We start from the raw sequence: 27824 nt of genomic DNA, 5'->3' as shown, positions 1-27824 counted from the left end.
TTGTCCCTGACAGTGACTATTACCGGGAAAAGGACCACGGTAAAAGCATGTCTTATGCAAGACCAATCTCCTAAGGAATATTTTATAAATAACTAACAAAGCACTGTCAGAGTGGGATATTTGTGAGGTGCTAAAATAGGTAAAAGGAGGTCGATGATCCATTTCAAACATTTCCATTTATTTTATCACTTATATTTCTGACTTTTCTTTTGCCCCTCTTCCTAGTATTGCCATCACTTGGTTGGTAAGGGGGAGGCAATATGACTCCACAATTCAGTTGACTGGGATACATTTTCCAGCACTCAAATGAAAAGGTACTAGATGAGAACCAGAATGAGAAAGAAGCCCAAAATTGTAGTTCTGTCTATGCCAAATACTAACCAAGAGACCCTGGATTAGTCACTTAGCCTCTCTGGGCTTCAGACTACTTATAAAATTTATTTCACAAATATGTCTGATGTGAAATGTAATATGAAAGTCAAAGATAGTAATACCTCACCTACCTATCTCAGGGAGCTATATAGGCACTAGGCACTATATGAATATAAACAAAGTCTAGAAGAAAATTGTTGAGTTCAGGATCTAAATTGAATATACAGATATATTTTTATGGATCTTATTGGCCTTCATTTTTAATTGCAACATTCAATTCAAAGTTAATAGCAATATTCAAAATGACCAAAGCCAATAAATTAAGTATTTAAGTGCTGCCTAGATGCCCACTGCATGCCATGTACTAAGAAGGGTAAGAAACATTAGGAAGCCTGAACTGAGATCTTCCTCCATTTACCATCTAAACAGGAAGGTACGTGGGAAACCACTAAGGAATGGCACAAGTCAGTACATAGGTGCAGTGGCAAACACCATAGGAATGCAACGATGAGCTGGAATGAGTTGGAGTAAAGAGGAAAGACTTGGTGAAGGAGATGGGGCTCCAATGGGGCCTTGGAGGAACTTCAAGTTGTTGTAACAGGGGAGAGAAGAAGAGAAGCATAGGAAAAGGCTGGAGAATCCTGGCTTGTGGACAAGGGAGAGTTTTAAAAGCACATGATGATCTTGGATATATAGGATAAGATAAAATGATGAAGGGCTGTGACTGCCTGAGTCTCTGGTTTTGATAAGTCACTTCACATGACTCTAAGATGTTGGAGGGTTAAAACAGTGTGGGGACTGAAGGATGAGGAGAGAATACATAGAGCTCAATAGACCAGTGAAAAAGTTCAGGTATCAAGTGATGAAATCCATTCATCAGAATAGTAGCAACCAGAATGGACACTTGAAACCAAGACCACAGTTCCTGGGGACTGATAAGATGTGGAGGATGAAGAAAGAGAGAGAAATCAAAGACTATTCCAGTGTTTTGGTTATCAGGGACCAGAAGAATGGTTATCCCATTGAATAAGTGGAAATGTTATAAAATGAAGTCAGTTTGTGAACAAACATCAGTTTTGGATATATTGGGTTTAGAGGCATGAGCTAAGAGTAGAGATGTGAGAAGTTCAAAATTCCACACCAAAGCACAGACCTAGAGCCCAGACTTAAGATATAGATGGAGCTAGAGCTCAGAGATTAACAGTTGATTGAAAAGAACTGGCCAAGGCCTACTTCCGTGAGGAAATACTGCCCACAAACAGTGATAGAAGAGAAGTCATGCAAGACAGAAAAAAGTGATACAACAGAGAGATTAGAATCCCAGTTTTTCTAATACTTGATAAGCTTGAGAAAGTAACTTAAACTCTACTTCTTCATCTGATAAATAAGACACCTACCACTATAAGGTTGTTGACAAGACTAAGTGAGATTAAGTGATAAAGTATGCAAATCACATTTAGCAACCTAAAAATCAGAGAAGGAAAACAAGAAAAAGAGCTATCATAAAAAGCAGGGGCTTGTTTTTCAAGGTAAAATCAGAGAATGGAACTGGTCAAAGGAATATTTTAGCAAATGCCAATAGTCCAAAATGTAAGAAAGTACAGTGCGTAACACACAAAAAGTTACGGACCCACTCACTGCAGCAATTATCTCATCAGGGGAAGAATTCAAGAATGCCTTTGCGCTTACTATTCTCTCTAGCTGGAATGCTATTCCCCCTCTGGATTGTGCTAAAATATCACCTCGTCAAAGACACCCTGACCTTATCTGAACTATTATTCTTATTATTCTCTACCCTTTTATCCTGCTTCATTTTTGTTTACTGTAATACTACTAACAATATTACATATTTGTTTGCTATTAGTTTCAATCATAAGAAAAAGAACTTTGTTTTCTGAGATATCCCCAAAATCTGGCCATAGTAGGCACTCAATAAATATAAATTAAAAACTCAAACTACCTCATCATAAAGAGTAAATGCATTTGGATTTGGTAGAACACTACAGAAATGCAACATAAAGTGAATTTTCCTTCTCTGGATCACCTTGAAAAAACCTTCTGCCTGATCTTAAGAAAGAAGTTCAGTGGTCTTCATAAGCACTACTAGTGTAAATCCGTAACAGCCACAGATGAGTAAACTTACAGTCACCTTCAGAAAAGCACATTTACTAAACTTACTGAATGCCTACCATGTACATCAGAAACAAAAGGTTTGAGGCATTTTGCAGGGAGTAGGTGGAGTGATTTCCCAGCAACAGATATTTTTTAAACTACTACATAAATGCTACCTATTTCCAGAATTCACTTCTCAAGTCCCCAAATGTACCTCAAAGTTGTCCCTATATGTAACACTTCCTTCAACACACATTGATCCACATGTCTTCTTTCACCATTACCTTGTTTGTGGGCCATTATTACTCCTAAATATTTTAAATGTCTTTGTCTATCACTGGGGAGATTCACCTGTGATATGAGAGATGCCCAATGTACATTTAATTAAACAAAAATAAGAATACACTCCAATGCACTATAACAGACAAACAAATGAATACTGGGTATCCTGTAGCAAGGTTCCAAATTCATAGCAATTGAATCTTAGAAAGAACATTAAAGGTCATCTGGTCCAGTGGACTGCAAATGTCAGGCTTCAATGAACTTTTTACTGATCTATGTCAAAATGAGGACAATGTAATAAGTTTTCATAAGGCTAAGTTTTTTAAATTTAAAGACAATCCTTTAGTCAGATTATATTCTTCCTTATATTTGAGGAAGTGGCGTAGTCATAGCTCACCATAGCCTCCAATTCTTCCACTTCGACTCCTGAGTAGCTAGGACTACAGGAATGCACCCCCATGCCCAACTAATTTTTTTTTTTTTTTGAGTTTCGCTCTTATTGCCCAGTCTGCAGTTCAGTGGCACAATCTTGGCTCACTGCAACCTCCGCCTCCCGGGTTCAAGTGATTCTCCTGTCTCAGCCTCCCGAGTAGCTGGGATTACAGGCATCCACCACCATGCCCGGCTAATTTTTGTATTTTTAGTACAGACGAGGTTTTACCATGTTGGCCAGGCTGGTCTTGAACTCCTGACTTCAGGTGATCCACCTGCCTCAGCCTCCCAAAGTGTTAGGATTACAGGCGTGAGCCACTGCGCCCAGCCCCAATTAATTTTTTAATTTTTTGTAGAGACAGGATCTCACTATGTTGCCTAGTCTATGGCCTCAAGCAATCCTCCTGCCTTGGTCCCCAAAGTGCTGGGATTAGAGGAGAAAGCCACTGCATCTGGCCTGAACCTATCCATCTTTGAAAAAAAATTTAAGTTTTGATTCTTTTCATTAATCATTATATAAAACACTAAATATAAATGCCATGAAATATTCAATCTCCGATTTCTAAATTATGATTTTTCAATTTATACTCATGACAAATTTAAATTGTCACTGCCTTATTAAGCTATTATGTCAGATACAAGCCTGCTTATTAATCCAGTGACAAAAAAGCAGAGTTCAGTTAATCTAAAATTTTAATAAATCTTAAAGGCATTTAATATAAAGTATTAAAATCCAAATAACAAGATTTTATATTTAAATGAAAATACTTGCTGAATATTTATTATAGTATCCCAACTTTTAAAGAGAAAGATATTTAAAAATAAACATGACAAGGAAATTAGAGAAGTCAACTTCTTAAATATAACCAAAGGGTCAAAAAACATTTAAGTCAGTTTAAAAATTAAACTTTAGGAAAAAAGGTAAACCTTGTAAAAGTCTCATTAAATTTCAGAAGCCTACAAAATGTCAGCAACAGAAAACATTTAGTTCACATGTGTATTACATTCCGGTTGAATTTTTTCCCTCTGTCCATTTAGATTTATACTGGCCAGTCTTTTCATCAACAAATTTAGTTTTTAAATCTTGTTTTTTAGCAATAGAAAATCCTTTATCATTTCTAGAAGATAAACCCACAGTAGAGAGAAAAGACTATTTAGCCTCAAATTCTACAGCATAATAAACAACTACAGGGAAAATGACAAATTTTTTTTGTATGTATGTATATATTTCCAAGGGAAAAAATCCTTCTGTATAAAACTCACTGGATGACACCAATTTTTCTAAAACTGGGAATCAATACTAGAAGGATAAAACACCATTTTAAAATTCATGTTCCAAGTCAGTATTTAATAACGGTTACAAAATAGCGAACAACACACATGAAGCGATAATAGCCGAAATCATAAATCAGCCATGCATGCAGTTCATACTTGGTAGAGGGAGGTAGAAGGCACTGAAAGTGCACTGTTGGACGAATTTATAATCACTCTAAAAATAAAACCCTCTAAAAAGGGAATCTAGGGACTACCCAGACAAGATGGAAAGGCTCTGATTCATTTGTTAGACTGCATAGAATTTCAGTCTGTAGTGAGCAGGGTACCTGGAACTCTATACATAAAATTCTGTGTCATATTCTTTTCTTTTGAGATGGAGTTTCACTCTTGTTGCCCAGGCTGGAGTGCAATGGTGTGATCTTGGCTCACTGCAACCTCCACCTCCCAGGTTCAAGCAACTGTCCTGACTCAGCCTCCCTATTAGCTGGGATTACAGGCATGCGCCACCACGGCCAGCTAATTTTGTATTTTTAGTAGACACGGGGTTGCTCCATGTTGGTCAGGCTGGTCTCGAACTCTCGACCTCAGGTGATCCGCCTGCCTCAGCCTCTCAAAGTGCTGGGATTACAGGCGTGAGCCACCGCGCCCAGCCTCATATTCTTTCACTTAATCCACAATATCATGTACCAATGGGCAAAACTTTGCTCCATTTCTAAAAATAGTTAAACTGAGAAATTATTCAAAGGTACATTTTTATATATAAGATACAGCAATTTTAAACATCTTACCCCTTGTGACAAATAAGAAATGGCACAAAGCCACTACATATCATTTGAATATAAAAATTTTTTTCTTTTAAAAAAGCTCTCATTTCCCATGCAATTTTAAGAAATAAAATTTTCCCCATGGGGATGGCAGGAATGTGATTTCATGAGAATTACTATAGTTGGAGAGAGTCCAGAAAATCTAAAATAATAAAATTGGTTATAAGCTGACAAATTTTATTGGCTTAACTGCAGGTTAAGATTTCACTCTGCTGGCTTTCAGGAAAAGGCCCTGACAAGTTAAATGAGAATGATTTAAAAATATAAATTCAAGAAGCTACACAAATACTTATAAAAGGTTATGCAGTGTGTTGTATTTTTGAGATGACTTTTTTTGAGCCTTTTAAGTCAAATAGTCAGTTTAGTGATTTAAATATGTAAACTGAGAACACCATAAAATGATAGACTGGATTAAGAAAATGTGGCACATATACACCATGGAATACTATGCAGCCATAAAAAAGGATGAGTTCATGTCCTTTGCAGGGACATGGATGAAGCTGGAAACCATCATTCTGAGCAAACTATCGCAAGGACAGAAACCCAAACACCGCATAGGTGTTTCTCACTCATAGGTGGGAATTGAACAATGAGAACACTTGGACCCAGGGCGGGAAATATCATACACTAGGGGCTGTCATGGGGTGGGGGATGGAGGAGGGATAGTATTAGGAGAAATACCTAATGTAAATGACCAGTTAATGGGTGCAGCAAACAAACATGGCACATGTATACATATGTAACAAACCTGCACATTGTGAACATATACCGTAGAACTTAAAGTATACTACTACTACTACTAATAATAAAAACTGAAATTACCTCAACAAAAGGCAATGCCAGGTGGTTACAAACACGTACTACCCAATCCTGCCTGAAGGTGGGAGTCTTCAGTTATGTAATGGTCTACGGCACAGCAAAAAAAAAAAAAAAAAAAAAAAGAGTATTAGACATAAAAGAAGAAACATTTTTACCCCACTCCAATCTGACAGTGCAAAAATATAAGTATATAATTAAGGCTCCCTTATCCATCTAGAGTGATAATGGGCATTGACCCATCTATAAAAACAAACAAAAAAAAGAGAGTGAGAAGCCAAAAATGGAAGAGAAAAGTATACCTGAAGGAATTGGTTTACTCTACTGTAATGTGTTAGATAACTTAATGCTATTTAGCCTGATGCTACTACAGTTCTTTTGGTGGAGAGATGGTGGCATTACAATTACCAGGTGGCTGAATTATGTATGCTGAGTTACTTACCCAAAGGAAAAGACTGAGGAAGAATAATTGGAAAAATCTGCAGTTACAAATGACACATATATGTACTCAAAATGAAAGGGGAAGTACAAAGAACAAAAAAAGGGAGTACAGGCTAACTATAACAAACAGAACAATCACATCAGATTAATGTCTAGATTCTTAGGTCTTATGTCCTAATAAACAAAAGGTTAGTACTGACAATATGATACTTAAACGACATGTCTATGACAGCTAAGGTGAAACAGAAGCCAAACAGATTTCTTGCAGAAAGAAACGGCACAAGAAAACATTGGCATGCAAGTGCTTTTGATAACCATCTCTTATGAGACTTATAATAAATAGCATCTTTGGATTTATTTTGAATATGTCTAACTGGTTTGGCTGCTTCTCTTTATTTGGTAGTTCAACATGAAAGCTAAATTTGCCACATTGAGACCTCAAACCATAGTGGCAACACTGTTTATTTCCATGAAGCAGGGAAAATCCTTATGAATAAGAACTAAGGAGTAAAATCACTGTTAGCTTACACAGGACTTAAAAGGCTTTTCAACTAAGACATTTCTACATGAAATTTGGTACTTAATAATGGGTATAGTTGTATGTACTTCACAAACTTAAAGATTACTCAAATATGCACATAAAGGTAACAGTAAGCAACAACAACAAAAAGGAATCAGAACTATCAGGTTACTGACCCATGTCCTGAAGAAGCAATGAAGTATAAACAACACTGCACCCCGTTACCAGGCATCTGACATCTGTTCACTCGCGATTCTGCATTTAGGTAGTCCTCAAATTTACTATCAATGTAATTGATAACAGGCTGCCAGCTATAGAATGCAAATAAACAAAACAATTAAGTTGCAATTCTACATATGAATTAACTGATGACTGTTAAAGGACAATAATCAATATTTTCAAATAAGCAAAATGAATTTACCAATGGAAGATATGTCAAGTTATTCTATATAAAGATTCAAAAATATAAATTATGTTGAATAAATCTTTATTCATTATTTCAAAACTTTCCAAATGAAAGAAAATATTTATTGTTGAAACACAGCTAAATTATTAGCATATTATTGGCACTAGTAAGTGTATTAATAACACACTTCATAATATGAAAACAATTATATTCAGTTTCAAATTTCAAATGAGAGATTACTTTAAATAATGTAAAAACTTCATGATGAACTTAGGAGTTTTAAGAGTTGACAGAAAAATACCTCAAAAACAATGTGAATTCAAACAAAAATAAAAGTTATTTATAAAATACTAAGATAATTACTTCAGACTAAAATTTCATAGTTGTTTTCTTCACTTAGGACTTATGGAAAAACTGAAGGTCTAAATATCAGGTTTAAATTAGGATTGAGATAGAATTTATACAAATGGATAAAATTAAAGCAAACAGTTTTAAATTTCTTACAATAATGAGAATTCTTCTATCTAGCTATGTTATTTTGGAATATGTCTTAAAAACAATTTTATGATAGGTATTATCTCCATTTTATCAAAAAGTAAATGGGTTCAAAGAAGTTAACCTTCTTTGTTTAACTTTGAAGTTAAACTTCTTTGTTTAACTTTGAAGTTAAACTTCTTTGTTTAACTTTGAAGTTAAACTTCTTTGTTTAACTTTGAAGTTAAACTTCTTTGTTTAACTTTGAAGTTAAACTTCTTTGTTTAACTTTGAAGTTAAACTTCTTTGTTTAACTTTGAAGTTAAACTTCTTTGTTTAACTTTGAAGTTAAACTTCTTTGTTTAACTTTGAAGTTAAACTTTGTCAAATAAGTGGCAAAGTTGGTATACAAACCTGTCATGTTACTTGAAGTTTGGTGACCTTTGCTAAGAAGAGTTCTAAAATGTTAAGAAGAGAAAGTTTAACCACCCCAATACCCCAAATACACTGGAAAGTTGTGAGGACAAATCCTTCTTACCAATTACCATTATCCACTGCATCTCCAAATCCTGGGGTATCAACTATTGTAAGCAGCAACTGAACACCACCTTCTTTGATTAAAACTTTGGTTCCACCTATAAGAGTAATTGGTGCAGATGTTAATATCATACATTACACCAGTGATTTCCTACCAGGGGTGATGGTAGGGATGTTTGAGTTTATCTACCTACTCCCACATTTTCTTTAGGATCAATGATTCTGGGCATTGGAAATCCAGATTATTTGAAAGAAAAGCATATATACAAATAGTATGCCAATCTCTTGGCAACTTAATACTGGGTTTATGAGTCATACTTGGTATAAAGAAAGACAGAGGAACTGATAAAATAGTGATCACCACTAAAGACATGTAATACATAACTTAAATGTGCATCTAATAATACAAATAAGCAGTTTGAGTGATTCAGTCATTCAGAGTTCAAATGTAATTCATCAGGCAAGAACATTTAATCTACCGTTTATAGTAAATGTCTTCCTAGACTATTCTCTATCAAGTTTGGCCCAAACCACTCACTCAAATGAACTTACTATCATTCCTAAATCTTTCTCAGCATGGATGTAATTACCCTTATATTTATGTTATGGCTAGGATCCAATCCTCTTCTCAAATGTGATTTTTCAAACTCCTATAAATCAGCAAGAAAATGACAGAAAATATTAAGATTACCAAAACACTTTAATGAAATCTGAAGTTATTGAGTACAAAAGACACGTTCAACCTCACTAGAAATCAAATAAAATAAACTCAAATACCTTTATATCTTTATGCACACACAACAGCAACGAGTGCCTAAGTCTACTAAGACATGCACAAGAATGTTCCCGTTAGTAAAAAACTGAAAACCCAAAGGCTTATCTACAATAAATAATAAAGGATATACTGATACATTCACACAATGGAGTATTATACGACGATGAAAAAAACAACTACACCCAACATGAGTAAATAATACAGACATAATCTTCACTGAAAGAAAACAGATACAAAAAAGTATACGTATATAATGTTCAAGAACAGGCAAATTTATGGAGAAGGCAGTCGGTAAGGTGTTTATCTTTGGGGGTTGTAATACTGAATGCGAGTGAGCACATGGAAGAAACTAGGGTTCTGGAAATGAACTGTATATTAATTTGGACAGTGGTTAGTTTTACCTTTCATATCTAAATTCATAAATACTTAAGTGAAGGTATTCATAATAGATACCCAAATTAAGAAAGTTCAAAGTTCATTTTCTTGCTTAGGTTTAAAATTTCCAATATTTATCACAAAATAAATAAGCATGTAGGATCAAGTTTTTAGAGTAGAATTTTGCAGGTAATTTTAAATCTCAAGCCCTATGAAGGTTACTAAAAAAAAAAAAAAAAAAAAAAATCCTAAAATAGAAACATTAAAAAGGAGAAATAAGTATTTACTTCACAAAATTACTCCTTTGGGGTCTTGCAGTATGATATATATGAGTTACTGCTCAGAATATATAGACTGTCCTCCTATCCTGTGCACTGGGATGATCACTACCACTTCTTCAAATCCAGCTAAAAGCATCACGGCCTCAATGAAGCCTGCTCCAGCCAGAACTGTTCACGTGCCTCCTCTCTGCTCGTGTCCTATATATTACCTAAGCAGAGCTCACCAACAATATTTTTCATCAACAGCTTAGAGCAGCGCTGCCAAATAAAAATACCATGTCGGTCATGTAAGTAATTTAAAATTTTCTTAGTAGCCACTTTTAAAATAGGAAAAAGGTGAAATCCGTCAATTTTATTTAACCCAATACATCCAAAATATTATCACTGCAGTATACAATCAATATAAAAAATTACGGAGATTTTCTTTTCCATGCTCAGTCTTAGAAATCTGTGGCATATTTTATATTTGCAGAACATCACAATTCAGACTACCCACATTTCAAAGATTAATAGCCACATGTGGCTACAGGCTGCTGTACTATTTAATAAAAAGTGCATATCTAGAGTCTAGCCCCTTGCTTTATAAAGTGTGATCTACCATCCAGCAGCATCAGCATCACCTGGGATCTTGTTAGAAATGTAGAAAGGCAGCCCATCTCAGAACTACTAGAAGAAATAAATTTAACAGGATACCCAGGATTGGAATGCATAGCAAAGACTGAGAAGCAGTAAATTAGATCACATATAGCTTGGAAGTCTTACAGAATTGCTATTGCCATTCAACTATGATATGGTATTATCCCACTGACTAATATAGAACACTGTATTTAAATAACAATAGTTTTTCTATGAATCATGTTTTCTCTCCACTGTCCAGTGCAATTTTCTACAATGATGAAAATCTTCATATATGTGCTGCACAAAATGGCAGCCACTTGCCACATATGGCTGTTGAGCACTTGAAATATATCTGGAGCAAATGAGAAATTGCATTTTAATTTAATTAATTTTAATTGATTTAAACATGTGGCAAATGACTATCATACTACATAGCACAACTCCAGGGGAATTGGTTACTATGTCACAGTGTCATCTCTAGGAGAATCCTTAGGACAAATTTGGAAAGTTCTAGTCAAGATAATTCGATTAACTGTACTTCTTCTGTTTTTTTAATTTTATGAAGTCATATTTACCATCTTACACTGGCTAAGGGCAAATTTGCATCTTACCTCTAAGGAAGCATAATAAAAGTTACAACACGTGCTTTGTGTGTATTAATATTATTCCAGCTTATCATCAATTAAAAATACCAATATCTAGACCTGTACAGGCTTTTTAATTCTCTGAGAAGGACCCGGATACTCTGGAGAATACAACTCTGGGAGGAATAATGAGTTGATTAATGTCAACTTTCCCAATCCAGATTCGCCTAAAAGAAATAAGGGAAAATATCTGTTAAACTCACCCACTTTACCCAACCTTAAATATTCAACAGATGCTGTAATTGAACTTGCTTTATGCAAGTATTTCTTGGTGAGACAATGAAATGACATTAGAAAATATGCTACAAAGAATAAGTATCTTGTCCTCAGTTTCTTAGCTATCAAATTAAACTCACGTTTCCAAGGATTCTTTTCAGCCTTCTAATTATACCACTTATATTCATTAAAAGTAATGTATCTAATAATTACATTTTTAACAGTAATGTATTCCCAAAGAAAAAAGTCAGTCATTATTTAAAAATCCAAGTTGGATTATATATCACTGCTTCAGTGAAATAAAGTTTTTCTTTATTAATAGACAATAATGAATGAATAATAAACAAGAAATCATGCAGCTATAAAAAGCAAAAATCTGCTAATACAAAGAATAATTAATCACAATGAACATCTCCATATAAAATTCTAAATCACAAAAAATACTTTCTAATTTCGCCACCCATCAGCCTAAATATAAGGATGCTTCTCCACAAACCAGAATCCAAAAAATCTTAGGTAATTACTTTTTCTACCACTTCTACTCAAGGTAGGAGGTAGACACGAAGGAAGCTAGGGCATGATTTCTACTCTGACCACATACTCTTTTTTGACTCTCCGTGTTTAGTCCAATATACATAGTCCAGTGTATAGTAATTATTACAAGTATACCAAAATATAAATGGCTTCAAGGTATATATAACCTAAGGTTAAAACAAATTACAAATCAGATTATGATAATTAACATGGCACAGAGTTATTTATTGTTAATAACTCACTTAGCATAATAGGCATGTTTAGCCTAAGTAACTGATGTCACAATATTTTTATGCCTAGGAGGAATTCTTTTTATATTAGCTCTCAAAAGAGATAAGATTCTCTCCACGTGGTTTGGGCTTACCCCTTTGACTGAGAGCATGCCACTTTTTACTAGAGGTTGATGTATGACTCAACTTAGAGTTGAGGATGAAAAGTGGGGATCATAGCACCTGCCTATACCCTGGTACAGATCATATGATGTTGATTTATTTATTTGTGGAGTCAGGGTCTCGCTGTGTTGCCCAGGCTGGAGTGCAGTGGTACGATCATGGCTCACTGCAGCCTTGAACTCCTGGGTGTGGTGGTGCGCACCTGTAGTCCCAGCAACTCTGGCAGGCTGAGGCAGGAGAATTGCTTGAACTCAGGAGGCGGAGGTTGCAGTGAGCCGAGATTACGCCACTACACTCCAGCCTGGAGACAAAGACTCCATCTCAGGAAAAAAAAAAATTTTTAATTAAAAAGTTCTAGTATCTAAAATGAGCAAAATCGCCAGGCGCGGTGGGTCACACTTGTAATCCCAGCACTTTGGGATGCAGAAGTGGGTGGACCATACGAAGTCAGAGGTTGAGACCAACCTGCAGTGAGCCGAGATTGCACCACTGCACTCCAGCCTGGGAGACAGAGTGAGACTCCATTTCAAAAAAAGAATTAGCCAAGCGTGGTAGCATGCACCTGTAGTCCTAGCTACCGGGGAGGCTGACGGGGAAGGATTCCTTGAGCCAGAAGGTCAAGGCTGCAGTGAGCCTTGTTTGCACCACCTCACTCCAATCTGGGCAAGACCCCATCTCAAAAAAGAAAAAAAAAAACACAAAAACAACAAAACAGAACAGAACAGCATCACTTCCTTATCATTAGTTTGAAGGAAGTGAATTGCCTGTAAAAGTTTCCATTTTTCAAATAAAGTATTAAAATATAGTGCAAAGCCAGGCACGATGGCTCATTCCTGTAATCTCAGCACTTTGGGAGGCTGAAATGGATTGCCCCAGGAGGTCGAGGCTGCAGCCGAGCGATCCTCCCGCCTAAGCCCGGCAAGTAGCGGAGACTACAAGTGCGTGCCACCATGCCCAGCTAATTTTTTGTATTTTTGTAGAGACAGGGTTCCACCATGTTGCCCAAACTAGTCTGGAATTCCTGAGCTCAAGCGATCCACCCGCTTCCGCCTCCGCCTCCGCCTCCCAAAATGCTGGGATTATGGGCGTGAGCCACCGGGCCTGGCCCAATTACTTTCTTCAGTCTGAGCATGAGCGCTGGAAGAAAAGCGCTCACTTGCATATAATTTTTTAGAGACAGAGTCTCCCTCTGTTACACGGGCTGGAGTGCAATGGCACAATCTCAGCTCACTGTAACCTCAACCTCCAGTGCTTGATCGCTTATATAATCTCAGCTCACTGTAATCTCAACCTCCCGGGCTCGATCGCATATATATACACACATATATTTGTTTGTTTAGACGGAGTCTTGGTCTGTTGCCCAGGCTGGAGTGCAGTGGCGAGATCTCCGCTCACTGCAACCTCCGCATCCCGGGTTCAAACAATTCTCTGCCTCAGCCTCCCGAGTAGCTGGGATTACAGGCACCCGCCACCACGCCCGACTAATTTTTGTGTTTTTAGTAGAGACAGGGTTTCAGTGAAACCATGCTGGCCAGGCTGGTCTTGAACTCCTGTCCTCGTGATCCACCGGCCTCGACCTCCCAAAGTGCTAGGATTACAGGCGTGGGCCACCTCGCCCAGCCGACCGCTTATATTTTTAAAAAGATGTTTTCTTCGTTTCCTAGCCCCTTCTACCCCGCTACAAAGTTTCAAAGACTTAATGCTATTACAAAGGGCCGTCAGAGGTCAAGCTCAGGGGTGCAGCTCCCTCATGCCGGGCAGCCTCAGAGGGGGCCGACCCTACCCAGGATGAGCGGCGCCAGGTAGCCGGGGACGCTCCCGGGGGTCCCCGGGCCCTGGCTGGGGGAGGTGTTGTGGGGCGCACGTACCCAGGCTCAGGTGAGGCGAGTGGGCAGCCGGGGCTGCAGCTGGCGCCGGCCATTGAGGAGCTTCTGCACGACAGTGCGATCGGTTGCACCTTCTGCGACAGGTGCCGGCCGGTTGGCGCGCCTGCTAGCGCAGAATCTGGCCCTTGCTGCGCCCGGCCCGGAAGACCGGGAAGTCGTAAAGCTCCTCCTCGCAGCTTATGTGCGGCGGCGGCCGGGCCGAAGCCTAGCGACACAGAACTGCCAGCTCAGCAGCCGGTTACATCCCGCCCGGCCACCGGTAGGCAGCGTCCGCTCATGCGCGCTCCTGGAAGACCCAGCAGCCCCGCCGCGAGTTCCGATTGGCTCCGCGTGAGTGGCAGTCCCCTGCGACCTCACAAGCGCGCGCCTTCCGTGACGCCACAAGAGCGCGCCTCCCTTGACGTCACAGGAGCGCGCATCCCGTGACGTCACAGGAGCGCGCCTTCCGTGACGCCACAAGAGCGCGCCTTCGCCGACACCATAGAGGTGGGCCTCTGGCGATGTCAGAGGCGCGGGTGTTTGGCTACGTCACTGGGGCGCTACGGTTCCTGGAGCTGGGCAGTCTTCTCGTCAGAGTGGGGAACTGGTAAGAGCGATCTCCCCGCCAGGTCCTGTGTGTTGCCAGCTGAAGAAGGGTAGCTGAAAAATTCAGACCCAGCACAGTGTTTGTGTTGGTCAAAAATAGAAAACTATGTCTTGCGCGGCCGAGGCGGGAGGACCCTTCAGGCCAAGAGCAGCCTAGCAACATGGCGCAACCCCATCTCTGTACTCCTACCTCAGCCCCCCAGCCCTCAAGTATGAACCCAACGGTTCAAGGCTCCAGTGAGCTATGATCCCACCACAGCATTCCAGCCTGCGAGATTGAGGTAAAAACCCTGTGTAAAAAAATTAAAAAACTATCCAAGTGTGCAACAGGGAGGGACTGCTAAATAAAACATGAGGCTGGCTGGGCCCTACTGTAATCCCACCACTTTGGGAGGCCGAGGCGGGAGGATGGATGGCTTGGGCTCAGGAGTTCGAGACCAGCCTGGGCAACATGACGAAACCCCGTCTCTACAAAAGATGCAAAAATTAGCCGGGCGCGGTGTGCATCTGGCCTAATTTTTGTATTTTTTTCTAGAGATGGGGTGGCGGGGGGGCCTCCCTATGTTGCCCGGGCCAGTTTCGAACTCCTGAGTTGAAGCGATCTTCTCACCTTGGCCATCAGAGTTGTCGGGATTACAGGCGAGAGGGACAGCGCCCCACCTGGGTTAGGCTACTTAATAACATAATAAAGTGCTCCGCCAGGCTCAGTGGCTGACACCTGTAATCCCAACACTTTGGGAGGCCGAGGCGGGTGGATCACCTGAGGTCAGGAGTTGGAGACCAGCCTGGCCATGGTGAAACCCAGTCTCTACAAAAAATACAAAAATTAGCCAGGCGTGGTGGCGCACGCCTGTAGTCCCAGCTACTTGGGAGGCTGATAAAGGAGAATTACTTGAACCCGGGAGGCGGAGGTTGCATTGGGCCGAGATGGCACCACTGCACCCCAGCCTGGGCGACACAGCGAGACTCCAAAGTTTGACACCAGCCTGGGCAATGCAGTGAAACCCTGTCTCTACAAAACAAACAAACAAAAACCCAGGCGTAACTGTGTCCACCTGTGGCCCTAGCTAGTTAGGAGGCTGAGGCAGGAGGATCACTTGAGGCCAGGAGCTCAAGGCTGCAGTGAGCTATGATACTCCCACTGCTTCCCATCCTGAGCAATAGAATGAAAGCATGTCTCTAGATAGATAGCTAGCTAGCTAGATAATTGATACGTAGTTTTGTATCAAATTTTTTCCCTAGATTTGAACATGTTTTTCTAAAGTAGCATTCAACACATCAGCATTTTACAGTCTTATTAGTTGTTAATATGATTATGTTTTTCTGAAATACGGTATCCTTTACAAAAGCAGTTTTGTCTTTCAAGGCACATAGATAAGGCCCTCAAGTGAATTTGTCTGATGTTGGCGACCTTGGTACCATTTTGTCCACTTGATTGGAAAAGTCAGTCAATAATTTCAGGTCACTGTTGGCCTTAGAAGAAGAGCCCAAAGGCAACAAGCAAAGGCGCTGGTGTCCAGTCGCCTTCTAGAAGCATTTTCACTTTCCCTTAATTTCAGGTCACTGTTGGCCTTAGAAGAAGAGCGCAAAGGCAACAAGCAAAGGCGCTGGTGTCCAGTCGCCTTCTAGAAGCATTTTCACTTTCCCTTAAGGTTTCCCTTGATGAACACAGAAGTACTGTATGTAGAATTGACCCAGTGCTACCCTGGCAACTTTTTATATTAGGCCAAATTTACAATTCTTACCTTTATGAGAGGCACCCTGGTAGGCTAGTGGAGTTACACACAAAGTCTGATCTCAGCTGCACTGTCCAGAGATGCAACACGGTCCAATCAAATAACATTCTCTGAGCCCGTTTCTTTAGCTGTAAAAGAAGAATAACATACCCATCTAAAAAGGCAGCTTATTGTATTTGATTGGTCTTTTATTTTCTATGAAACTATTTTCTATTATTAACACAGTAATTATTTTCATTTGTATACTACATTTGTGTTGTGTTTTTGGTTTTAGTTTTGTTTTTGAAATGGAGTCTTTTTTTTAGTGGTTTTTTGTTTTGTTTTGTTTTGTTTTTGAGATGGAGTCTTTCTATTGTCATCCAGGCTGGAGTGCAGTGGCATGATCTCCACTCACTGCAACCTCCACTTCCCAGGTTCAAGTGATTCTCCTGCCTCAGCCTCCTGAGAACCCGGGATTACAGGTGCCCACCACCACACCCAGCTAATTTTTTAAATATATTTTTAGTAGAGATGGGGTTATAACATGTTGCCCAGGCTGGTCTCAAACTACTGATGTCAACTGATCCACCCGCCTTGGCTTCCCAAAGTGCTGGGATTATAGGCATGAGCCACCGCGCCTGGCTTGTTTTCAAATAAGGGTTTCTTGGCTAGGCATGGTGGCTCATACCTGTAATCCCAGCACTTTGGGAGGCCAAGGTCAGTGGATCACCTGAGGTCAGGAGTTCGAGACCAGCCTGACCAATATGGAGAAACCCTGTCTGTACTGAAAATACAAAATTAGCCAGGCGTGGTGGTGCATGCCTGTAATCCCAGCTACTCAGGAGGCTGAGGAAGGAGAATTGCTTGAACCCACGGGGCAGAGGTTGCAGTCAGCTGAGATCGCACCATCACACTCCAGCCTGGGCAACAAGAGCAAAACTCTGTCTCAAAATAAAAAAAAGATTTCTTAAAATGATATTTTCAGTATTTTATAGATGACGTGTAAGCAGCAATCTTAATAGGATGTTACCCGACACTTTGCGAGACTGGCAGCTAATTTGATCCAGATGTCTAATTCTTTTTTCTTTTTCTGTTGTGTTTTTTTTTTTTTTTTTTTTTTTTTTTTGACAGAGCCTTGCTCTGTCCCCCATGCCGGAGTGCAGTGGCACGATCTCGGCTCACTGCAGCCTCCACCTCCCGGGTTCAAGCGATTCTCCTGCCTCAGGCTCCCGAGTAGCTGGGATTACAGGGGCACACCACCATGCCCAGCTAGTTTTTTGTATTTTTGGTAGAGACAGCATTTCACCATGTTGGCCAGGCTGGTCTTGAACTCCTGACCTTAGGTGATCTGCCTGCCTCAGCTTCCCAAAGTGTTAGGATTACAGGCATCAGCCACTGTGCCTGGCCCAGATGTCTCTAATTCTAACATGAGATGTATTGCAGGATCATAGCAGAGTGAGTTCCTGATGTATCCAGAAGGAAACGAGCTTGGAACTCTCACGACAGCTGTCCTGAGAAGTGTGTGTGTGCTGTGCTTGAATATCTCACTGCTCATTTATGCACAGGCTTTCTGGTGACTGAGTTAACAGTATCTGTTTCATAAATAATGTAGCCCTCTTTCTTTCTTTCTCTTTTTTTTTTTTTTTGAGACAGGGTCTTGCTCTGTTACCCAGGCTGGAGTGCAATGGTGCAGTCTCGGCTCACCACAACTTCAGCCTCCTGGGTTCAAGCGATTCTCCTGCCTTAGCCTCCCAAGTAGCTGGGATTACAGGCATGCGCCACCACACCTGGCTAATTTTTTCTTTTTTTGTTTTGAGATGGAGTTTCGCTGTTGTTGCCCAGGCTGGAGTGCAATGGCACAATCTCGGCTCACCACAATCTTTGCCTTTCGGGTTCATGGGATTCTCCTGCCTCAGCCTCCCGAGTAGCTGGGATTACAGGCATGTACCACCACACCCGGCTAATGTTGTATTTTTAGTAGAGACGGGGTTTCTCTATGTTGGTTAGGCTGGTCTCAAACTCCTGACCTCAGGTGATCTACCTGCCTCAGCCTCTTAAAGTGCTGGGATCACAGGCATGAGCCATCGCTCCTGGCCTAATTTTTGTATTTTTAGTAGAGAGGGGGTTTCACTACGTTGGCCAGGCTGGTCTCGAATTCCTGACCTCAAGTTATCTGCCTGCCTCGGCCTCCCAAACTGTTGGAATTACAGGCGTGAACCACCATGCCTGGCCAGCTCTATTTCTTTAAGCCTACATGTTTTGCACTTGTTAAAAGTATTTGAATATACAATTACTCAGTTTCCCTTGTTTATGCTTGAATTTTGTATAATCTTAAATATTTTTTCCAATCTAAGCTTTATTTTATCCCGTTTCTTCTATATTTGTGTAACTTTAGGTGGCTATCTTCATTGAAAATTTTTTCTCAAAAGCCTTAAAATAGAACATAGTTCTTGGCAGCAATTTGAAAGTTATTTGAGGAGAAGGGGAGACTTACAATGATGATTCAATTGAAGCAAACTAAAAAGTAATGAAGCAAGACAGAGGAAAAAGCAGTATTCACTTGAGCACATCCCAAAAGAATAACATTTCAAATGTAACTAGAAAAAAGTATGCTGAAGTTTGCAATACAGAAATAATTATTAAGATATCTTTAAAGCCCTGCTCAGCTTCTGAATGTTGGGAATTGACCCAGAGGTGGCTGTAACCTAAGATGGTTCCTTCAGTAATGACCATTTTTTCTTTTTCAAGATGATGATTATTCCCCACCTTCTAAGACACAAAGACCAACGAGCCACCACAGCCACCAGTCCCAGAACCCGCCAATGCTGGGGAACGGAAAATGAGGGAGTTCAACTCTGGTAAGTTCTCAGCGAAATCCACGACCTATTCCTTTGTCTTCTGGACTCTCAATGTGACTGATGAAAGTTACCACATGCTCTGCAGGGGGAAATGGTTTAGCATGTATTACTACATCTTAATCACATCTTTGTAAAGCCAGGAGCATTTTGAAAGTCACGTTACAGACATTGTTTAAACATAGTCTGTATTTACCAAAGTATAGGACATTGTATCATCTCATATTAATTAGTTAGTTGGCTCAAAATTAGTGCTAATGACTTAGTAATTCAGTGATTTCTGTTAGCTTTAAAACCTTTATTTCAGAACTATTTCACCTCTTGGTTTTCATTTTTGCTGTGTGTCACTGCCTGCCGGCTGCTAATTTATTAACTCCCAGTGAATCACGTGTCCTGTGAAGGGACTGAATATTAGTGGCAAATTATGTTGATGATTTGTATTTTGAATAAATAGTTTGAATACATAGAACATTAAGCTTGTATACATTTTGAAAATAGTATTTTAATATTCTACTGTGTCATAGTCACAATGATTGGATATATATTGAATTTATATGTACTTTAAGTTGTTATATGTTTATGGTCTTTAGCATTCTAACGTGCAGTTATATATCTGTTAAGTCTTTTTTTTTTTTTTTTCAAGATTAGACTCTGATTTATTGAGGCATCTGTTTGATGCCACATTAAGTGGCCCAGGCTTTGTGTAGGGGTTGAGGTTAAAGCAGGAAGAAGGGTGGTGAGAGGCAGGGGTACCAGGATTAGGTTGGAATACCTGGGGGTGCTCTGAGGCTCCCCAAGTTTCCCTGGTCTTGGCCGGCTGTGCTGCTGGCCTGGGCATCTGATGGGCCTGCAAGGGTGGTCCAGGGGCTAGGGCAGGGACTTTGGAGTCACACTGTTGGCTTTGAATCCAGACTCCTACACTTGGTAGCTGTGAACTCTCCATGCCTCAGGGACCTGCAGAACTGAGCTCTGTCTGAGCCAGGTTTCATCCAGGCACTGTGGATCCATCCAGAGGGGCACTGCCTCAGGTTGCTCACTATTCACTGCCTTCTCAAGCAGACCCTTGTCTCCTTCTAGGCCCTCACAATCCAGTGGAGGAGACGAAACTCATCTGCCTCTGTCCTTCTGGGCACGCCTCATGCCAGGTGCATCTGTGGACAGGGGTCATGCTCCTGGGCTTCCAAAGTTGGAGAAAGCTGCCAGGCTCAGGTGGGTACATCACAGCAGCTGCTGCCCTCTGGACACAGTAACAAAAGAACACTCTGGGCCTGGAGCCCTGGTCTGGGGCATTGGGCAAGGCTGTTGCATTTCTCTGAGCCCATTTCCCCATCTGGAAAGTGCGCTGATTGTATCTCCCTGTGGGCACTGAGGGCTCAGTGTTAGTTTGAGAGCCAGCATCTGGGGTTTGGGCTGTAATTTCCCGTCAGCCCCATAGCTGCGGGGAACCAGGGACTTTGTTGGGATTACCCTAGGCATCAGTCTAGCTTCCTGCCCCTGGCTTGGGCTCAGCACCTGAAGTAGTCTAGGGGGTAGGTGGTCCTGGTGGGGGCTGGGGCTTTTCCCCAGACTGAGGTCACAGCCAGAGCCAGAAATCTTGGTGCCTGCTCTGGGCAAAGGTGCCAGCCTGTGCGACAAGAGCGAAACTCGTCTCCAAAACAAAAACAAAAAACGTTGCATCATTTCAAGGGGCTCACACCTCCCTAAGGGCCTGGTAATTGGCTGGCTCTGGCCTGCATCTGGCCCCGAGGGTGTAGGTAACACCCCACCTTAGCTGGTTTCTTCCTGCCAGGGCCAATCTTCAGACCTCGGGACTTTGCAGCCTATCCCACCTCCCCTCTGGCCAGCCTTGAGCCCTTGTGGGTCCAGCACTTTTTCCAGGCTGTCTCCTGGTTGTCCTTCTGCCTCGAGGCCTGGCTCATGCTGCTCCCCCTCCCACTCACCAAGACCCACAAGGACCACTCCACACCCAGCTCAGCCCCATCCCCTCAGATAGTCCTTTCTCTTTCCTCAGGTGGCCAGGTGCATATCTTGGTGTGAGGACCTTCACTGTATCTGGGAATGCCTACTGGTCACCTCGGTGACAGAGACCAAGGCATTTACCTGATATGAGTGTCTTGGTTCACTGTCTACATGGCTAGGGAGGGAGTCAATAATAGGCTTTTCACTTGCTGCAAGGGCCAGTTCTCCTGGCCCCATGGCTCTAGGGATGGAGGACGCTGCAGGAGATGCACCGCTCACTTCCCAGCTGAGGACTGTGGGTCATCTCAGGGTGATTTCACAGTCCCCACATGCCCCACCCCCTCAGCTCTGCAAATACAAAGCAGTGCAGCCTGCCTAGGGGATGATGGGCTCGAGAGTGCCCAGGTAGTGCCCAGAGTGCCCTTGGCAGGCCCCTCACCTAGCTGCTTCCACAGCTCTGTAGCAAGAGTTCTAACGTTTTTTGACCGTGAAGCCTGCTGAGAATAAGAGCTGTGGACTGTTTTCCCAGAAAGGCATGTATATGCTCTCCACACAAAACCTTTCATTGTGGCCAAGCACAGTGGCTCATGTAATCCCAGAACTTTGGGAGGCAGAGCCAGTCGGATCACCTGAGGTCAGGAGTTCAAGACCAGCCTACCCAACATGGCGAAACCTTGTCTCTACTAAAAATACAAAAAATTAGCCAGGCCTGGTGGCAGCCACCTGTAATCCCAGCTACTCCGGAGGCTGAGGCGGGAGAATCACTTGAACCCGGGAGGCGCAGGTTGTAGTGTGGTGAGATCACGCCACTGCACTCCAGCCTAGGCGACAGGAGCAAAACTCTGTCTCAAAAAACAAAACAAAACAAAACCTTGCATCCTTTCAGGGGGCTCACACCTCCTTAAGGGCCCAGTAATTAAACCCCTTGGGCCTGAGGGTGAGAAACTTTGTCTAATTTCTTCCCCAAGTGATCAGCCCAGGGGTAAGGAAGGAGAAGCCAGAAAGCAGGACCCATGAGAAGGGCCCCCTCCTGGAGTTTGAGGCCCACTCCCTCCTGCCCCTGCCTCTCCTCTGTCCAGGACTCCTCCCTGCTCTGCCCCACTCCTGGGGCCATAACCATGGGGAGCTGTGGTTTTCTACAGGCCCTTGGGCACAAAGTGGGCAGGCTCACCTGGAGGCGATCAGAGTAACATGGCAGGAAGTGAGGGGGAAAGCCGCCCTGGAACTGCGCCTGTCTGTCCCCTGACGTCACTGGCGTGCACTCCTCCCTCCCCTCACTCAGGCAGTGGCATGAGTTCCATGTGAGCGCTGTCCTGCTCCCTCTGCTGTCTCTTTTTTTTCTTGGGGCTACCATAACACTTTCCCTTCCCCAGCCCTGCCAACCTGGTGGGACATTGGGCTTCCCTCTCACAGGGTTCTGGGAACAGGCCCATCCTTTATCATACCCACAGAGAGACCCTTTTTTCCTTCAGGACCTGGGGAGCAGCCAGGTTCCATGAGTTAAATGCAGATCTGAACCAAGCTGGGATTGGGGTACACACTCTCCTCTACTGAAAAGTAGCTAGGGATTCCAACTAGGTGAGAAGGAGAGTGGGGCAGAGCCAGACCAGACAAGGACTGATCACCTGGAAAAAGCCTGCCATCAAAGGTCTTGGCAAATGCTGGGTGCAGTGGCTCACTCCTGTGATCCCAGCACTTTGGGGGGCTGAGACAGGTGGACTACTTGAGGCAAGGAGTTCGAGTCCAGCCTGGGCAACATGGCAAAACCCCATCTCTACTAGAAATACAAAAATTAGCTAGGCATGCTACACTCCTGTAATCCCAGCTACTCAGGAAGCTGAGGCAGGAGAATCACTTGAACTGGGGAGGCAGAGGTCGAAGTGAGCTGAGATTGTGCCCCTGCACTCCAGTCTGAGAGACAGAGTGAAACTAGGCCTCAAAAAAAAAAAAAAAAAGAATATGGCCTTGGCAGAGAGGGGCTAGCCTGGCAGTGCCTTCCCTTGGGTTTCTCCTGGGTAGGCCTCTGCCATGAGGAGGCGCTTCCTTCTGCCTGTCCATGGCCCACAGCAATGGAATGTCTGCTTCTGGGGGTTGGGTGGGAGACTGCTGGCAGAACTGAAAACCTTCAGGTGGGGTTTTTTTGTTTTGTTTTGTTTTCGAGATGGAGCATCGCTCTGTCACCCAGTGCAGTGAGCCGAGATCGTGCCATTGCACTCCAATAACATCAAGCATAATATTTCATTGATTCTCACAAAAACAGGTGGGTGCCACAGTTATCCCCATTATATGCACAAAATGATGAAGACTTGCGGTTAATGAGCGATTTGCCCAAGCTCACCTGAATATTAGGACTGAGTCAAATGTTAGTCTGGTCTGACTTTAATGCTTGCCTTGTTCATGAGCACCATGCATTGCCTCTCCTATTAAGTTAAGCAGGTAGACAGGTGAGAGAAGAGCCCGTGTGATATCGGGGGAAATTCACCCCTGATATTTCATGTAGGTTCTTTTCTATTTTCCCTGAGTGTCAGCCGGTCTGAGAAATAAAGGGAAAGAGTACGAAAGAGAGAAATTTTAAAGCTGGGTGTCCAGGGGAGACATCACACGTCGGCAGGTTCCATGATGCCCCCCAAGCCGCAAAACCAACAAGTTTTTATTAGTGATTTTCGAAAGGGGAGGGAGTGTACGAATAGGGTGTGGGTCACAGAGATCACATGCTTCACAAGGTAATAAAATATCACAAGGCAAATGGAGGCAGGGCAAGATCACAGGACCACAGGACCGGGGCGAAATTAAAATTGCTAATGAAGTTTCGGGCACGCATTGTCATTGATAACATCTTATCAGGAGAAAGGGTTTGAGAGCAGACAACCCATCTGACCAAAATTTATTAGGCGGGAATTTCCTTGTCCTGATAAGCCTAGGAGCGCCAAGCGAACCCAGGGCTTATTTCATCCCTTATCAACGACTGTAAAAGACAGCCGTCCCCAAAGCGGCCATTTCAGAGGCCTCCCCTTAGGGATGCATTCTCTTTCTCAGGGATGTTCTTTGCTGAGAAAAAGAATTCAGCAATATTTCTCCTATTTGCTTTTGAAAGAAGAGAAATGTGGCTCTGTTCCACCCGGCCCACAGGCAGCCAGAGTTTAAGGTTATCTCCCTTGTTCCCTGAAATTGCTGTTACCCTGTTCTTTTTTCAAGGTGCCCAGGTTTCATATTGTTTAAACAACTTGTGCAGTTAACGCAATTATCACAGGGTCCTGTGGGGACATTCATCCTCAGCTTACGAAGATGACCGGATTAAGAGATTAAAGTAAAGACAGGCATAGGAAATCACAAGGGTATTGATTGGGGAAGTGATAAGTGTCCATGAAATCTTCAGAATTTATGTTCAGAGACTGCAGTAAAGACAGGCCTAAGAAATTATAGAAGTATTAATTTGGGGAACTAATAAATGTCCATGAAATCTTCACAATTTATGTTCTTCTGCCGTGGCTTCAGCCGGTCCCTCCGTTTGGGGTCCCTGACTTCCTGCAACACGTTTCTCTCTACTCACAGACTTCTGACCAAATGTGTGTGCAGAGTTTCTACACCAGTTCTCCAACTCTCTGGATACCAACCGCGTATCCCACGATTCCATTCTGACACTACCTAGAGTTAGCGCAGAACCCACAGGTTAGGGGCTCAGTCCCACAAGACCACCCTCACTTCAGATGCCAGTTGCAAGTCCTAGGTTGTCACCTGTATTTTGACCAACCAGTTAGAAATCAGGGTTTCCCATGACCCTCTTCTTGAGTTTAATGATTTACTAGAACAACTCACAGAACTTAGAAAAACAGGTTTTTTTTCTTTTCTTTTTAAGAGACAGGGCCTCGCTCTGTTGTCCAAGCTGGTGTGCGGTGGTGCAATCATAGCTCATTGAAGCCTCAACCTCCAAGGCTCGAGTGATTCTCCTGCTTCAGCCTCTCAAGTAGCTGGAATTACAGGGTTCCCACCACCACATTTGGCTAATGTCTTTTATTTTTTGTATAGATGGGGTCTTCTTATGTTGCCCAGGTTGGTCTCAAATTCCTAGGCTCAAGTGATTCCGCCCACCTCTGCCTCCCAAAGTGCTGGGATTACGGGCATGAGCCAGCGCATCTGGCCACCTTATTTTCTATTACTGGCTCAATGTAATGGCTCCATCTCAGGAACAGCCAATGAAAGAGATGCACAGGACAAGGTAAGTGGGGAGGGGCACAGAGCTTCCATACCCTCTGTTGGGCACACTACCCTCCCAGGACCTCCTTGTGTTTAGCAACACAGAAGCTCTCCAAACCCTGCTGTTTGGGTGTTTATGGAGGCATGATTGATAAAATCATTGGCCATTGGTAGTTAAGTCAATCTCCAGTTCCTTTTGCCTCCTGGAGTTCAGCAGGTGAGGCTGAAAGTTCCAAGCCTCAAAAAATGTGGTTGGGGCCAGGTGCGGTGGCTCACTCCTGTAATCCTAGCAGTTTGGAAGGCTGAGGCACATGGACCACTTGAGGTCAAGAGTTTGAGACCAGCCTGACCAACATGGTGAAACCCCGTTTCTACTAAAAATAACAACAGTTAGCTAGGCGTTGTGGCGCATCCCTATAATTCCAGCTACTCGGGAGGCCGAGGCAGGAGAATTGCTTGAACCCGGGAGGTGGAGGTTGTAGTGAGCTGAGATTGTGCCATTGCACTCCAGCCTGGGCTACAAGAGCCAAACTCCGTTTTAAAAAAAAAATGTGGTTGCTTTCTCTGGCAGCTAGCCCTCCTCCTGAAGCAGTCTAGGAGCTTGCAGCCACCCTGTTAGCTCAACAGCATCCCACATGCATTCTTACCATGCTGCAGATCTGAAAGACCTTAGAGGCCCTTGTGTCAGGAACCTGGGACTAAGACTAAATATCAAAACAGAAAATGCTCCTATTACCTCTGTCACGAAGGGCTTTATAAGAGCTTTGGAAGCACTATGCCAGGAACCAGGGGCAGAGACCAAATGTATATTTCTTTTCTTATATTGGAGACAGAGTCTCACTCTGCCACTGAGGCTGGAGTGCAGTGATGTGATCATAGCTCACTGCAGCCTTGACCTCCTAGGCTAAAGCAATCCTCCCACCTTAGCCTCTCCAGTAGCGGGAACTACAGTCGTGCATCACCATGTCCAGCTGATTTTAATTTTAATTTTGTAAAGGCAGGGTCTTCCTATTTTCCCCAGGCTGATCTCTAACTCTTGGCCTCAAGCAATCCTTCCTCTTTGGCCTCCCAACATGTTGGGATTACAGATGGGAGCCCCCATACCCACCAATCACAAGGATCTTTATAAGAGAAGGAGGTAGGAGAGTCAGAATTAGAGAAAGTGGAAGAAGAGGTCAGAGAGGGAGATTTGAAGATGCTGCACTTCTGGTCTTGAATATGGAGTCACGAGGTAAGTCAAGGAATGGGGGTGGCTTCTAGAAGCTGGAAAAGGCAAAGGAGCACATTCTGTCTAGAGCCTCCCCCAGAAGGAATGCAGCCCCTCTGACTCCTTGACTTTAGCCTTAATAGACCTAGTTGGGCTTCTGGCCCCCAGAACTGTAAGATGGTAGATTTGTGGTGTTTGATGCCACTAAATGTAGGGTACTTTGTTGTAGCAACAACAAAAAATGAACATGAAGCTGGGACCTCATGTTACAGTTGCTCACGCCTGTAATCCCAGAACTTTAGGAGGCTGAGGTGGGAGGATCGCTTAAGCCCAGGAGCTTAAGACCAGCCTGGGCAACATAATGAGACCTCATGTCTGAAAAAAAATTTTTTTAAAAGGCCAGGCGCAGTGGCTCACGCCTGTAATCCCAGCACTTTGGGAGGCCGAGGAGGGTGGATCACGAGGTCAGAAGTTCAAGACCAGCCTAGCCAAGATGTGAAACCCCATCTCTACTAAAAATACAAACATTAGCCAGGTGTGGTGGTGGGTGCCTGTAATCCCAGCTACTCGGGAGGCAGAGAATCACTTGAACCGAAAAGGCAGACATTGCAGTGAGCCAAGATCGCACCCTTACACTTCAGCCTGGGCGACCGAGACTCCGTCTCAAAAAAGAAAAAAAAGCCATGTGTTGTGGCATGCAGCTGTAGTCTCAGTTCCTAGGGTGGCTGAGGCGGGAGGATTGTTTAAGCCTGGGAGGTTGAAGTTGCTGTGAGCTGTGATTGCACCAGTGTACTCCAGCCTGGGCAATAAAGCAAGACCTTGTTTCAAAAAGAAAGAAAGAAAGAAATGAGCATGGTGGGAATGGGGACAGATGGCAGTGTTAAGTAGAGTGGTCAGGGTTGGCCTCATAAGTGAATATTGAGCAAAAGTTTGAAGCAGGTGATGGAGCTGGCCAAGGTGCTGAGGGAAGAGCATTGTAGGCTGAGTCAACAGGATAAAGGCATTAGGAGGAAACTCTCTGGTGTGTCTGAGGCTCTGGAAGGAGGCCAGTGGAGCAAAGAGATAGAGGGAGCGAAGTCAGCGAGGAGGCCAGGGAG

General features: G+C 42.7%; 2 protein-coding genes across 23 annotated transcripts in view; one reads left to right on the top strand and one right to left on the bottom strand.

Annotated features, from left to right (window-relative positions):
* The window catches only part of LOC129533124 (kelch-like protein 2), a 181631-nt gene that overhangs the window by 63671 nt on the left and 90136 nt on the right, over positions 1 to 27824 (bottom strand). For 5 of the 14 annotated variants that reach the window (XR_010133473.1, XR_010133470.1, XR_010133477.1 and 2 more), the window contains exons 5-11: positions 16543 to 16661; positions 14195 to 14851; positions 11245 to 11351; positions 9082 to 9141; positions 8493 to 8589; positions 7251 to 7385; positions 6120 to 6203 (exon numbers count right to left, since the gene is read on the bottom strand). The gene's annotated coding sequence lies outside the window, so the exon portion shown is untranslated. Of the gene's footprint in view, positions 1 to 6119; positions 6204 to 7250; positions 7386 to 8492; positions 8590 to 9081; positions 11352 to 14194; positions 14852 to 16542; positions 16662 to 27824 lie in introns of all 14 variants that reach the window. The other 9 variants (XR_010133480.1, XR_010133478.1, XR_010133481.1 and 6 more) reach the window with 3 other exon arrangements.
* LOC129523553 (putative uncharacterized protein FLJ44672) overlaps positions 14683 to 27824 on the top strand; it is a 30971-nt gene continuing 17829 nt past the window's right edge. For 4 of the 9 annotated variants that reach the window (XM_063705513.1, XM_055385009.2, XM_063705511.1 and 1 more), the window contains exons 1-3: positions 14794 to 15078; positions 19261 to 19370; positions 20445 to 20576. Coding sequence is in view for 2 of the 9 variants with exons in the window: in XM_055385011.2 (XP_055240986.2) it covers positions 19261 to 19370; positions 20445 to 20576 (242 nt within the window). In the remaining 7 variants the exon portion in view is untranslated. The other 5 variants (XM_063705514.1, XM_055385012.2, XM_063705510.1 and 2 more) reach the window with 3 other exon arrangements.

This window comes from Gorilla gorilla, chromosome 3, assembly GCF_029281585.2.
Source record: "Gorilla gorilla gorilla isolate KB3781 chromosome 3, NHGRI_mGorGor1-v2.1_pri, whole genome shotgun sequence".
Classification (NCBI taxonomy): Eukaryota; Metazoa; Chordata; class Mammalia; order Primates; family Hominidae; genus Gorilla; species Gorilla gorilla.
Note: the sequence above shows the minus strand (reverse complement) of the source record. Positions and strands in the feature narration are given on the sequence as shown.